The sequence below is a fragment of the Hemibagrus wyckioides genome, linkage group LG05, assembly GCF_019097595.1.
Source record: "Hemibagrus wyckioides isolate EC202008001 linkage group LG05, SWU_Hwy_1.0, whole genome shotgun sequence".
NCBI lineage: Eukaryota > Metazoa > Chordata > Actinopteri > Siluriformes > Bagridae > Hemibagrus > Hemibagrus wyckioides.
Window position 1 is genome coordinate 29,466,759 of NC_080714.1, and position 13,901 is coordinate 29,480,659.

The following is a 13,901-nucleotide window of genomic DNA, read 5'->3' on the forward strand; positions in this document are numbered from 1 at the left end:
ACACACACTGACACTCTTTCCACACATCATACACACACACACACACACACACTGACACTCTTTCCACACATCATACACACACACACACACACACTGACACTCTTTCCACACATCATACACACACACACACACACACTGACACTCTTTCCACACATCATACACACACACACACACACACACACACACTGACACTCTTTCCACACATCATACACACACACACACACACACACATTGACACTCTTTCCACACATCATACACACACACACACACACACACTGACACTCTTTCCACACATCATACACACACACACACACACACACTGACACTCTTTCCACACATCATACACACACACACACACACACACACACACACACTGACACTCTTTCCACACATCATACACACACACACACACACACACATTGACACTCTTTCCACACATCATACACACACACACACACACACACTGACACTCTTTCCACACATCATACACACACACACACACACACACTGACACTCTTTCCACACATCATACACACACACACACACTCAAACACACACACACATTATTAATCAGTGTTTATGTGGAGTGTGTGCTGTACATGTTCCTGTGAGTGAGCTCACAGAGAGCAGGACTCAGCAGCAGCTCTGTGGAGTAAAGTTAAGTAATAAGTGTTGTACATGTTTGTATATTTTTTGTGGATTTCTCTCACCAGGAAGTTGAGTGTGCAGGCGAGCTGCTTGGCCACGTCCAGTTTCCAGCTGAGTGAAACACTCGACCTCTTCAGGTAAAGATCCAGAGCTCCGTACTTCACAAACTCCTGAACCATGATATCTAGAGAAATGTTTATTTTACACTCGTTAGGGAAACTGAGCCGAGCTTCTTTTTATTATCTTCACTGAACAATGTAACCTGAACTGAAAGGGTTAAATAAACGAATCATGATCATGATCATCATCATCATCGCCATCGTCGTCATCATCATCAGCAGCAGCACTACTCCAGGGCTGTGAGTGCTCCAGTGGCGTCTCTCAGAGCTCTCTACAGTGGTGGTGATCTTCAGGAGCTGCTGACCTCACTGACCTGAAGCTGACACCTGATTCTTGTGCTCAACACTTTATCTTTGCACTGCAGCTAAAATGATGATGTAAACAATGTAATTTTCTGTTGTCTTGCACCACAGCTTAAGCCCCAGCCACTGGGCCACACCTATCAGAAAGTGGAACTGCAGTAAAAGCTCAACATAGGGGTTAATCTATAGGGATGAGTCTGAAATGATTCAATAGGGACAGATCATGTGTTCTGACACACACACACATGGTCATGCACTGAACTGCATTACCCATCAGCCCCAGCAGGTCACATATCCCACTCTCACCTATTAGCTCCAATCAGCACCTCTCCTTACAGCCACAGTCTCTCTCATCGTTTATTAATTAAAATTTGTTCCTCTACCAGATGGTGAGCATGAGAATCTGAACCGTTCTGCATGTCTGCCTCTGTAATCTGACGGTGTTTATTTAACACGGCTCTACAGAGCTCAGTGCTGCAGACTGAAGCCGGTGTGTGAACATTTCTGGTACTAGTCATGAAAAGATTGTGGTTAAGATGAGGAGACGAGGTGACACTTTATAATGTGTTAGCTACATCAGCCTCACCGCCACAGTACAAAGCTGAAGAAGTAAAGCTGAGGCCGTAATGTCGTCTCTGCAAGTGTTCCTGTGTTCCTGTGACTGTGTCCCTGTTCCTGTGGTTCTGTTCTATGTAGTTTCTCTAGTTAAAACCTAGACTCATAATAATCATTAACCTGCAGCAGCATAGTGGACTTAACAGGCACAAATTACCCAGAAACCCCTTCTTCAGTTGCTAAATAAAGTGAAACTTACTTTTAGATTTATGAACACTGACTCCATACACCAGCAGCAGGTGCTTGTGGGAAATCTGGCTCATGAAGCTGGCTGCTTCGAAGAAAGACTAAAAAAAACAACAGCTATTATTTGTGCTAATTTTGGTGTAGCTCATGAGTTAATTAACAGTTAGCGACAGAGTTAGCACTGTAAGTGGACGTGGAACGCACCTCCCAGCTGTTTTTGTGCTCTACATCCAGAACTTTGAGCAGAACATCAGTGGAGTGAGTCTCTCCATCCCGCTGGTCCACTTTACAGCCTCTGTAGATGTGTGTGAAGGAACCCTGACCCAGACTCTCCTTCTGAAACATTCATTATTCATAAGAATGATTATTATTTACAGTTTATTGACTGAATTCAGTGTGTGTTTGTGTGTGTGTGTGTGTGTTCGCACCCAGGTTAAATCCTCGTGTTTGATCATGTGGAACTGCATGTGACTGGGTCTGTGTCGGTGCTGAGTCGGGGAGCTTGGTGTCTCACACACACTGCTGTTCCTGATGATAATCAGGTTCGAGAGCTCTGCACACAGGTACACTCCTTTACATCGTATTGCTCCCCCTCTGCCTCAACCACCAATAGATAGAGACCTCCATTTGAGCACCACTGAACCCTGCAGCACTCACCAGAGGAGGTGTGTCTTCAGGTCCATATATGGTAATCTGAGTGTGGCTCTGGGTGGGTGTGTCCTAAAGGCTCTGGATAGATGTGTGAGTGTGTCTGTGAGTCTTTCAGCAGGAAGTCATACATAAATCAACACCCACCTGTCCCACTGACACACCCACCCATCCAACTGACACACCCACTTGTCCCACTGACATACCCACCAATCCCACTGACACACCCACCTGTCCTACTGACATACCCACCTGTCCCACTGACACACCCACCTGTCCTACTGACATACCCACCTGTCCCACTGACACACCCACCTGTCCTACTGACATACCCACCTGTCCCACTGACACACCCACCTGTCCTACTGACATACCCACCTGTCCCACTGACATGCCTTCCTATCCCACTGACACACCCACCTGTCCCATTCGGGCATGCCCATCTGTCCCATACCTTTAGCTTGAGGTGGACAGCAGATGCCCAGTTTGACAGGGATTTCGGACAGTATAAGTGTGTTTCTCTTGTAGAAATCCGTCAGCTGCTTCAGACTGTCAAAAGAGCTGTGGATTCCTGCCAGGTGAAACCTGTCGTTCTTCTCAATAAGACAGTCTTTATAGTCGATACCAAGCGGCGTCTGTGTTACACACACACACACACACACACACACCTCAGAGATACACACCCTACAGATGATATACTGTTTAGATGTTATTTAAATTAACTAGAATTTTGGATTAAATACATGCTGTCTGATGAAATACAAATTCTGAATGTTAGTAGAAGTTGTTGGCGCTTGAAAAATCACTCGTATTGCTTATTCTGTAATCTGTCTCTTGTGGGCGTGGCCTGTCTGGTGTAGAACTGGTTTAGTTCTCAAGAGAAACAATATCAGCACACAGCATCTGTACCACTTACACACACCCCTCCTGTTTCAAAATGTTGAGTGCTAGCCATTATGCTAGCTTCATTCTCCAAATGAATTAGTAAAGTAAGCTAACTGTACTAGCTGCTACACTCACCAGAGGCAGCAACAATCTCTACTGCTACCTTCTAAGCATCGCTTTTTTTCATATTGTCTCTATATATTTAATAAGAGGTTGTACACTCTTATTACACTTGTAAGTTTTAGTTCCAGGTTTGTTTGTTAAACAGTAAACAGGAAGTGACTGCAGGCAGGAGTTTTAAGTGTGGACCTGAAGCTTGGAGGAATTGATTCAGCCAGTCATTTAATTTGGTGTTTTGGTAATTCTCTAGGATTGAGAGGATTGAGTAATCTCAAGTCATATGTCACTCAGTTCATTTCCTTTTTGTTGAAATCTACATCATGTACATCCAGGAACGTTTTTTTACTTACTCAGAGTACATGTGGTGTGTTACCTGTAAGCAGACCATGAGGAAGTACTTATCAAACTCCTTGGGGCTGCGCCGAAGAAGAAATGTACCGTTTTTAGCTCCGGCTTTTTTCAGCTTGTGCACCGCGAACTCTGAGCTGGAGGAGAGATGTCATAAATGTCAGAAAATCCACCATCCTTCTTTTCACAGAGCTTAACACAACACTTTTTTCAGCTGAGTGGGTGAATATCCGGCGTACGTGATGGGGCCGTGGCAGTGACCGTTGATGTCCTGCAGCAGACTTGGAGGAGCCACTTCAGAACAGAAGTAGTGACTGGAGTCTGTGGTGAGTCTGAAGTAGTTGTCGATGAGCGACACGAAGGACAGAGCCACAGGCAGTGTCTCAAACTCCATTTCCTGTTTTTCAAAAAGAACACACACATTTTTCACTTGTTTTTACACCCATAAAATATGTCCTGTAATTATGACACTGCCTGGGATTCTTACAACACCACGTTTCGCCGTAAAGACGTGTGACAGAATCGAAATTCGGTGCAGATTCATGACATAAAACCTGCTCATAAAAAATAACGTCACTTTCAGTTCCAGCTAAAAATGTGGAGAAGATCAAGGTTGGCCTCACTGTTAAAAAAGTAGTGAATTACAGCTAATTTTTATCTGATCAGACCCACATCCTCTCCAGACATGCTGACGTGTCACTGCAGCTAGTGGCAGCGGCTAATATATGCTCACCAGGCATCTGTCATCCTGTCGGGTCAGAGTCACCACACGTCCCTCAGCAGGAAGTTGCTCTCGGCAAAGACGCTTCATGTTGATTTCTGTGATTTGAGGGAAGTCACAAAACGTCTGCCATTCCTAAGGTGATGGAAGAGATTTCATCAGCAGGAATCTTAACATTCTACTCAAACTGCAGTCTGGAAGTGCGCAAGAAATAGCTAAAGGTAAAGTCCAGAAAAATACAGGTGTTAATGGTACGTGTGAGATACAGGTGTAATAAAGGTGAGATACAGGTGTAATAAAGGTGAGATACAGGTGTAATAAAGGTGAGATACAGGTGTAATAAAGGTGAGATACAGGTGTAATAAAGGTGAAATCGGTGTTACCTGGCCATCAGAGGAGCGTGTCTGGATCCCTCCATCTCCTGAGACTCTCACAGTAGAGCAGGAGGTGCTGAAGGTCTCAGAGCCGTAGTTGGGTTCCACAGCGCTCAGCTCCATCAAGTACTTGAGCTTCAGGCTTCGCTCTCCGGCCGAACAGCGACCCAGTTTCTTCAGGAAGTGTTTCAGGTTCTTACGGATCTGATAGCGTGCTAGCCGAGTCATTCGCTGAATTTCTTGCCGGTGCGTCTCAGGCAGGCACGACTTGTAGCTAGCAGGTGAAGATCATTTCAGAATTTCTCAGAATTCATAAAGAGTAATAGCAGCATCAGAAGACATCTACACTAATCCGATTACTCTGTGAGTACCTGATGGTCTTACACACTTCCTTCACTCTGTGGTTCTTCTCCTTGGCTTGTCTCCACAGATCCAGCACAGCTAAACCCAGACACTCCTGGATGGCAGTGAGGGGAGGACACATGCCTGCACAGCCTGAGACGAAATCACTGCGGGACTGAAAGAAGCACCAGCCTCAGGGTTCTGATCTGTGTGTGTGTGTGCGTGTGTGTGTGTGTGTGTTTGTGTGTGTGTGTGTATGTTTGTGTGTGTGTGTATGTGTATGTTTGTGTGTGTGTATGTTTGTGTGTGTGTGTGTCACCTGAGCGAAGAGATAGTCGATGACGCTGTAATCCAGCACAGCACAGATCCTCCCAGAGCTTAAACTGTAACGATACGTCGCTCTGGAACCCTGACCAAACCATCCTGAGAAGAAGAACCTGCACACACACACACACACACACACACACCCCACTTTTCATTAGTATATGAAATTTCTAGACAAAGTGTCTAGAAATTTATTTGTCTTTATTTACTTTATTTGTCTGTATATGTTTGTATGTGTATATATGTATAAATATGTGTGTATACACTCACCGCACTCTGTAGTGCACAGTAACACTCTCGTCACTCTTAAACGTTTGTGTTGGTGGATACCAGAATGACAGATCTTCTGACGCCAGACCGAATAAACTCTGAAACACAGGAAGTATCCCTGCACACGGACACACACACACACACACACACTAATATAACTTTACCACTAGTCTTTTCATTTCAATTTTTCACCTCAAATGGATAACTACACAATACTAGCAAAACTAGCGAGTTAGCTTGATACAACACAGACAGCTGAATGCTAACATTAGACTTCTGACGTGTTTAGTGAGCTCATAATGTGACTAGACATCTACATCTGTGCTGTCCTGATGGTGTTGTGTGTGTATATTAGAACTAGGCTGCTGTCTGAGTGTCAGGTAGTTTATCTGTGGGCTAATTAAAGTTCTGGGAACGCAATTAAGCAATGCTAACGAACTCAAACCCTCTCACACGACTAACCAAACACAGGAACATGGAATCCATCAGTAAGACTCCTGAAGGGATGTGAACGAAGCAGTGCTCTCAGTTATACAGTGTGTGTTAATGTATATATATGTGTGTGTGTGTGTGTTACCACAGTTTTTAGCTGCGAGTACACAGATGCTCTCGGCGGTCACATGACCCGCAGGGATGGAGAGCATGCTCTCGCTTTTCGATGCAGTGCTGTAGTACAAGTGAACGATAATGAAGGCGTCGCAGCTTGACTTGTGGCTCCCCGAGCGCTCGCATGTCATCAGTGGCTTTGTTTCCTCCTCACTCGTGTCCATCGTTGTGTCTCCTGCACACACACACACACACACACACACACACACACACATACACACACACACACACACACACACATAAATTTCACAACTTTTGTTGTCCACTCAGCCCTTGTGTAAACAGCATTAGCGTAACAGAATGTTTGTGTTATTATATGATGCTAATGCAGCCTGTGAGAGCAACTGTGTGTTTATTGCTGCTAGAACATGACTGCAGACAGGAAGGAACTTGTTTTACAGAAGAAATAAAAGAATGAAGTGTTGTTCTTTAATGAATAATGAACTTTAATAGTTTAGCAAATTAGATTAAGCCCCTGTATACATGCTGTTACAGGAAAATAATCAACATCATGGTGGTATCTCCACTTCATCACCACTCTGTCATGGACTGTGTTTCTGCACCAGAGCGACACTGAGGGTTAATCATCTGTTATTAAAGCTCCTACAGCTACAACTTTCAGAGCAGTAGTGACTGAGACATGATGAAGAACAAGTGCTGAAAAAATGTGAGATGAATGAACACAACAGTGGGATTTTAAAACACACACTCACACACACACTCACACACACAGACACACACACACACAGACACACACACACACAGACTAGCATGAAAACTTTGCTGTAAAAGTCTAATGTAGTACAGAAAAACGCTCCTTTCAGGACACAGTGTTCTGATCCGTTACTCAGGTTCTGTTTCTCGACTCGGGTCGGTTTGAAACACAGCTGTAATAAAAGACAAAAATAATGGAAGTAAAAAGGAACTGAACATCACAAACAAAAAGTGTGTGTGTGTGTGTGTGTGTGAGTGATGGATGGGACTTATCACTGACGTACTGAAACAGCTCTTCACAGTGCTCTTTTCAGCGCAGTGTTTCTGTGCACCAGAGGCGAAACCATCATTGTTCCTCATTACAGTTTCAGTTACCTGTTTTATTCCTACATCTACAGTAGCACGTGTTAGTGTTACAATGTCACACTGTTCGGCTGTGTCACTGTGCTACACTGTTATGTTGTTACACTATTACACTGTTACACAGTTACACTGTTACGCTGTTACACTGTTATGCTGTTACACTATTACACTGTTATGCTGTTACACTGTTACACAGTTACACTATTACACTGTTACGCTGTTACACTGTTATGCTGTTACACTATTACACTGTTATGCTGTTACACTGTTACACTGTTACACAGTTATACCGTTACACTGTTACGCTGTTATGCTGTTACACTGTTACACAGTTACACTATTACACTGTTATGCTGTTACACTGTTACACAGTTACACCGTTACGCTGTTACGCTGTTACACTGTTATGCTGTTACACTATTACACTGTTATGCTGTTACACTGTTACACAGTTACACCGTTACACTGTTACACTGTTATGCTGTTACACTGTTATGCTGTTACACTGTTACACTATTACACTGTTATGCTGTTACACTGTTACACTATTACACTGTTATGCTGTTACACTGTTACACTATTACACTGTTATGCTGTTACACTGTTACACTATTACACTGTTATGCTGTTACACTGTTACACTATTACACTGTTATGCTGTTACGCTGTTACACAGTTACACCGTTACACTATTACACTGTTACACTGTTATGCTGTTACACTGTTACACAGTTACACCGTTACACTATTACACTGTTACACTGTTATGCTGTTACACTGTTACACAGTTACACCGTTACACTATTACACTGTTACACAGTTACACTATTACACTGTTATGCTGTTACACTGTTACACTGTTACACTGTTACACTGTTATGCTGTTACACTGTTACACAGTTACACTGTTATGCTGTTACACTGTTATGCTGTTACACTGTTACACAGTTACACTGTTATGCTGTTACACTGTTATGCTGTTACACTGTTACACAGTTACACAGTTACACTGTTATGCTGTTACACTGTTACACTGTTACACAGTTACACAGTTACACTGTTATGCTGTTACACTGTTACACAGTTACACAGTTACACTGTTATGCTGTTACACTGTTACACAGTTACACTATTACACTGTTATGCTGTTACACTGTTATGCTGTTACACTGTTACACAGTTACACTGTTACACTGTTATGCTGTGTCACCTGATCTGTACAGGATTTTCTGTGGGATAATCAGGGTGTTTCCCCTTCCTTCCAGTCTTACATGTTACAGTAAACAGTCTATTAGTTTAAAAACATGTTGCTTTTCAGTTCTTTAGAAATGTAACTGGAGATAAAGGTCGTAATTTTACCATGTTGTCAGGTTTCTGTTAGACAGCTGAAGAGGAAGAAGAAACGTTTCAGCTTCCAGCTCCAGAAACGCAAAACGCAAACGCAAGTCAACAAAGGAAGCTCAGGCTTCAGAAGAAGAAGAAGGTCATCATGGTGACCGGTCCAGTCAGAGGGGAGATTTAAATCCTATGTATAACCTGTGGACACACCTAAAGAGGGCTGTGGTCAGGAGATCCTCTCACTCAGAGACCTGCAGCAGCTTTTGAAGGAAGTGGAATAAAATGAGCAGATGAAGATGTGCTGAGTCTCTAAACTCTAAAACACACAAACACTGCAGTAGCTATCGGTCCAGGGGTGCACATACTTATGCTAACAGGCCAGGGTAGAGTTTATCTTTTTCCTCTCATGAACTGAATCTGTTTGTTTCTCACTTTAATTGTGTTGTTGGCTCTTTAACATCAGAAATACTTTTAAACGGTGTGTTAAAATCGTTTCTTTATCTCATTCTACATCTACAAACTTTTCTGAACTTTTAATGACCTTTTAAACATTTTTAGAAACGTGCAGTACAGTAGAAAAGGTCACCGAGCCTGATTTAGCTGATGATGTCATTTATTATCCCATTTCTTAGAACACAGCCTTTAACCTGAAGCCTGATGAAGAGCTCTGTAACTCTGTGGAGTTTATTATTAAATGTCTGCTGAGTAAACAGGACCGGAAATAAACTGGGAATAAAGGAAACTTTACACTTTTCCAGGAAAAAGGACAAAAACATTCAGACTCATGATTTTAAGAATCTAATAACACACACTGCGTCTCCTCGTGGGCTTGAACATCCAGCCTGAGTTTATAAAAGGCTCATACAGAACTTCTGAATGTATTATGAAGCTAATTTACTCTTTAATGGCGTGTTTGCTGACTTATTAGCGCTATTAGCTTCAGTTCTTATTAAGAATATTATTCTAATATTTACACAACACTAACTGGTGTCTGTGTCTTGTCATTCTTTGCTAGCAACATTAGCATGCTGAAAGTCTCAACATTTACTTTAAATGGTCTACAGTGACAAAAACCTGAAACTGAAAGAAAAATCCAATCAAATTGATCACTTTACACCGAAAATTATATATAAAAATGTCAAAGTGTAAATTAGCCATGTTCACACTGAGATGATCTTAATGTGTGTTAGCTTCTACATGTTTAACTAACAAAGTGAATGAATTATAACAAATAAATCAGATTTAAAAAAGAATACAAACTGCAATTTTACAGAATAAAAAAAAATATATATATGTATATATATATATATATATATATATATAATTTAAATAAACACTTCTTCATCACCCATCCCAGTTCTTCTTGATGTTTATATTTTTTGGCACCCCATAACTATAGAAACAAAAATGTCTTCAAACAGGAAGTACAAATAAAAAAAGCTGATGTCTCTCTTGTTTGAGCTCAGTGACGTCTCATGAATTTCAGACTCACAGTAAAGTTTTCATGTATAGAGATAAATGTGTGTGTGTGTGTGTGTATTGAGTCCAGATAATGAAGCTGAAGATTAATGATAATGAAGTTGAACAATAATCATCTTAATATAAAACTATAAATATATAAACAACCCCATCTGAGTGACGGTTTATAGCGATCCAGATGTGTGTGCAAAGTGTTTATAGTGATCCAGATGTGTGTGCAAAGTGTTTATAGTGATCCAGATGTTTGTGTTTATGGTCATGAGATCATATATCACCATGATGTGTAGAATAATTCTGGAGACTAAATACTGTCACACACACACACACACACACACACACACACACACACACATAGAGCGCTGTCACACGACACAGATGGTAACATTAAACACCATCACACACACACATGCAGATGTTCTAACACTGTAACATAATCATTAATGGATATAAAATCCATGTTTACCTGTTGGGTGATGGTGATGATGTTTTTCTGTCACTTTTCAGACCGAAGAAAACACATTTTGTGTACGTCTCTCTTCTGGTGTGTGATGTTCTTCCTGTGTGCTGGTGTGTGTGTGTGTGTGTGTGTGTGTGTGTGTCAGGGTGTGTGTGTGACATCACCGATTTCCCGTACCATAACCACATAGCCGTACTCCATTCGCTTTCATTTTTCTCTCTTTCTTCTTCTTCATGGCGTCTAGTTTTTAAAACTCACCCGTTGAGGAAAGCTGAAGTATCACTTCCTCTTTCTCACACAAAGCTAAAGCTGCCTGAAATAAAGGAAACATCATTTTAGTAACAAACTCATCTGACTGAAAAGAAGGTGTTTATTAATACACATCCGGCATTAAAAGTTAGATCTATCATCATGACAACACAAAACTACCATCATTGTTTAGCTAGTGAATTTCATTTATTACTACATTATAAGCTGGCTGGAGATTATACACTTCATCTTTTTATTAATAACATCATTTTTAATCAGTTGCAACTGTTTATTTTTCATTAGTTCTAATTAGATTTAGTTCTATTAAAAAACACTGCTTAATATTTTCACTGGTGATTATATGCATTTAATATAGTAATAAATGTTGTTATAGATATGTGTAATAAACTAGTAATAATAATAACTATATTATACTTCTGTACTTGTTTTTCATCTTTTCCTCATATTTTCTGCATGTTTATGTCCCTCTAGTCATGTAGAGTAAATAGTACGACATGATGCATGACATCATTCACTGTGTTGATTGACAGCAATTAGTGACATCACTTCCAGGATGTTAATTAGCCAGGGTCAGTGTCAGTATTTTATAAACACTGTTATTTATTTTATATCTGTCTTATCTAACACCTCACTGAACACAATAAAAACACACAAACAGTCTCAACAAATAGTTATCACAATGCCACAGGATGTCACACACATTTACTCAGAGCTGATTGGTGGATTTCTCCACAATAAATTTCCATATATTTATCGATGGAATATAACACTGTTATAACCATGTAATAAGGGAAAGTGAAGGAAATTAAATTTACAGTAAAACCATCAGATAGCTAAATATGAACATATTCCCTCATGAATCTCTCTCTCACACACACACACACACACACACACACACACTTGTTTTCTGTAATTTTAGCTTCAGCTCACATACTGATTATTCATATATGCTTATAAAAGGATAAACATGTAATTACAGTGTTATTAAGCATGTATGTATCAGTATATGTGTGTGTATGCTATGTTGTGTGTGTGCTTGCGTGTGCATGTGTGTGTGCATGTAGACAGGAAGATAGACAGGTTGTGTGAATGTTCTAAATGTGTGTGTGTGTGTGTGTGTGTGTGTGTGGTTTCTGGTTTTCTGGTACTGCTCTTGTTTCCGTTGCAGGAGAAAACCAAACTGAAGCTGTTTAAAGTTTAAGGCTGAGAAACGAAGCACAGTGTTTCAGCTGCTGGTTTTTATTGCTACACTCTTTAAAGCTGCTGGAGGAAAAACATCGATGTGTTTAAACATTTAATCAGAGTTCAGGATCAGTTTATCAGAAAGAACAACAGTGTGAAAACACCTACAAACAGATGAGTTCAGAACATTTCCCTTGCGTCAGAAAGCAGGCGCTGATTCTAAATGAAATGACACCACATTTAACCCTGACCCACGCTGCCCTCTCTATTGTGGTCATTTTTACTCATTTGACCATTTTCTCTTTCGCTGTCTTTCACCTTTGGGCCTTCAGACTCATGAAACTCTGCTGAACATCCAATAAACTCACTGACTGCTGTCTGTCTTCACTTCTCCGCACCTGAAGACTGGAATGATGTAGAACTCAGATCTACTGATGTACTGTCAGTGCGTCTCTGCTCTGGATGTCAATCTAAACCCACATCCTAACTGCTGAAACTCTGCTGAATAAATCAGACTGATCAGTAGATTCTCATCTTTACTGAACATTTGGTTTAAATACTTATCAATGATCAGCACTTTACAGACTGTCAGTGTTTACAGGTCCACTCTGACTCTACTTCATTCTAGTCTGTAGATGAGTAAACCTGTGTGACTATGAGACAGACAGGTGTGTTGAGAGAGACAGGTGTATTGAGACAGACAAGTTTGTTGTTGAGAGAGATAGGTGTATTGAGACAGACAGGTGTGTGGAGACAGACAGGTACAGTATCTCACAAAAGTGAGTACACCCCTGACATTTTTGTAAATATTTTATTATATCTTTTCATGTGACAACACTGAAGAAATGACCCTCTGCTCCAATGTACAGTAGTGAGTGTCCAGCCTGTATAACAGTGTAAATTTACTGTCCCCTCAAAATAACTCAACACACAGCCATTAATGTCTAAACCGCTGGCAACAAAAGTGACTCCACCCCTAAGTGGAAATGTCCAAATTGGGCCCAATTAGCCATTTCCCCTCCCCGGTGTCATGTGACTCGTTAGTGTTACAAGGTCTCAGGTGTGAATGGGGAGCAGGTGTGTTAAATTTGGTGTTATCGCTCTCACACTCTCTCATACTGGTCACTGGAAGTTCAACATGGCACCTCATGGCAAAGAACTCTCTGAGGATCTGAAAAAAAGATTTGTTGCTCTACATAAAGATGGCCTAGGCTGTAAGAAGATTGCCAAGACCCTGAAACTGAGCTGCAGCACGGTGGGCAAGACCATACAGCGGTTTTACAGGACAGGTTCCACTCAGAACAGGCCTCACCATTTGGTTCAGATGGTGTCAAGCGTGTGTGGGGGCAACCAGGTGAGGAGTACAAAGACAAGCGTGTCTTGCCTACAGTCAAGCATGGTGGTGGGAGTGTCATGGTCTGGGCCTGCATGAGTGCTGCCGGCACTGGGGAGCTACAGTTCATTGAGGGAACCATGAATGCCAACATGTACTGTGACATACTGAAGCAGAGCACCATCCCCTCCCTTCGGAGACTGGGCCACAGGGCAGTATTCCAACATGATAACAACCCCAAACACACCTCCAAGAC

General features: G+C 41.4%; 1 protein-coding gene across 1 annotated transcript in view; it reads right to left on the reverse strand.

The window, feature by feature from the left end:
- jak3 (Janus kinase 3 (a protein tyrosine kinase, leukocyte)) overlaps positions 1-11,087 on the reverse strand; it is a 36,841-nt gene extending 25,754 nt beyond the window's left edge. Inside the window, exons 1-14 of the mRNA XM_058389980.1 lie at positions 10,867-11,087; positions 6,481-6,684; positions 5,904-6,021; positions 5,629-5,746; positions 5,339-5,484; positions 4,977-5,241; positions 4,606-4,728; positions 4,112-4,269; positions 3,898-4,009; positions 2,974-3,154; positions 2,300-2,424; positions 2,076-2,207; positions 1,885-1,972; positions 711-832 (exon numbers count right to left, since the gene is read on the reverse strand). Of these exons, the coding sequence (XP_058245963.1) occupies positions 711-832; positions 1,885-1,972; positions 2,076-2,207; positions 2,300-2,424; positions 2,974-3,154; positions 3,898-4,009; positions 4,112-4,269; positions 4,606-4,728; positions 4,977-5,241; positions 5,339-5,484; positions 5,629-5,746; positions 5,904-6,021; positions 6,481-6,673 (1,881 nt within the window). The 5' untranslated portion in view covers positions 6,674-6,684; positions 10,867-11,087. The remainder of the gene's footprint in view (positions 1-710; positions 833-1,884; positions 1,973-2,075; positions 2,208-2,299; positions 2,425-2,973; positions 3,155-3,897; positions 4,010-4,111; positions 4,270-4,605; positions 4,729-4,976; positions 5,242-5,338; positions 5,485-5,628; positions 5,747-5,903; positions 6,022-6,480; positions 6,685-10,866) is intronic.
- Between the last annotated feature and the right edge of the window lie 2,814 nt (positions 11,088-13,901).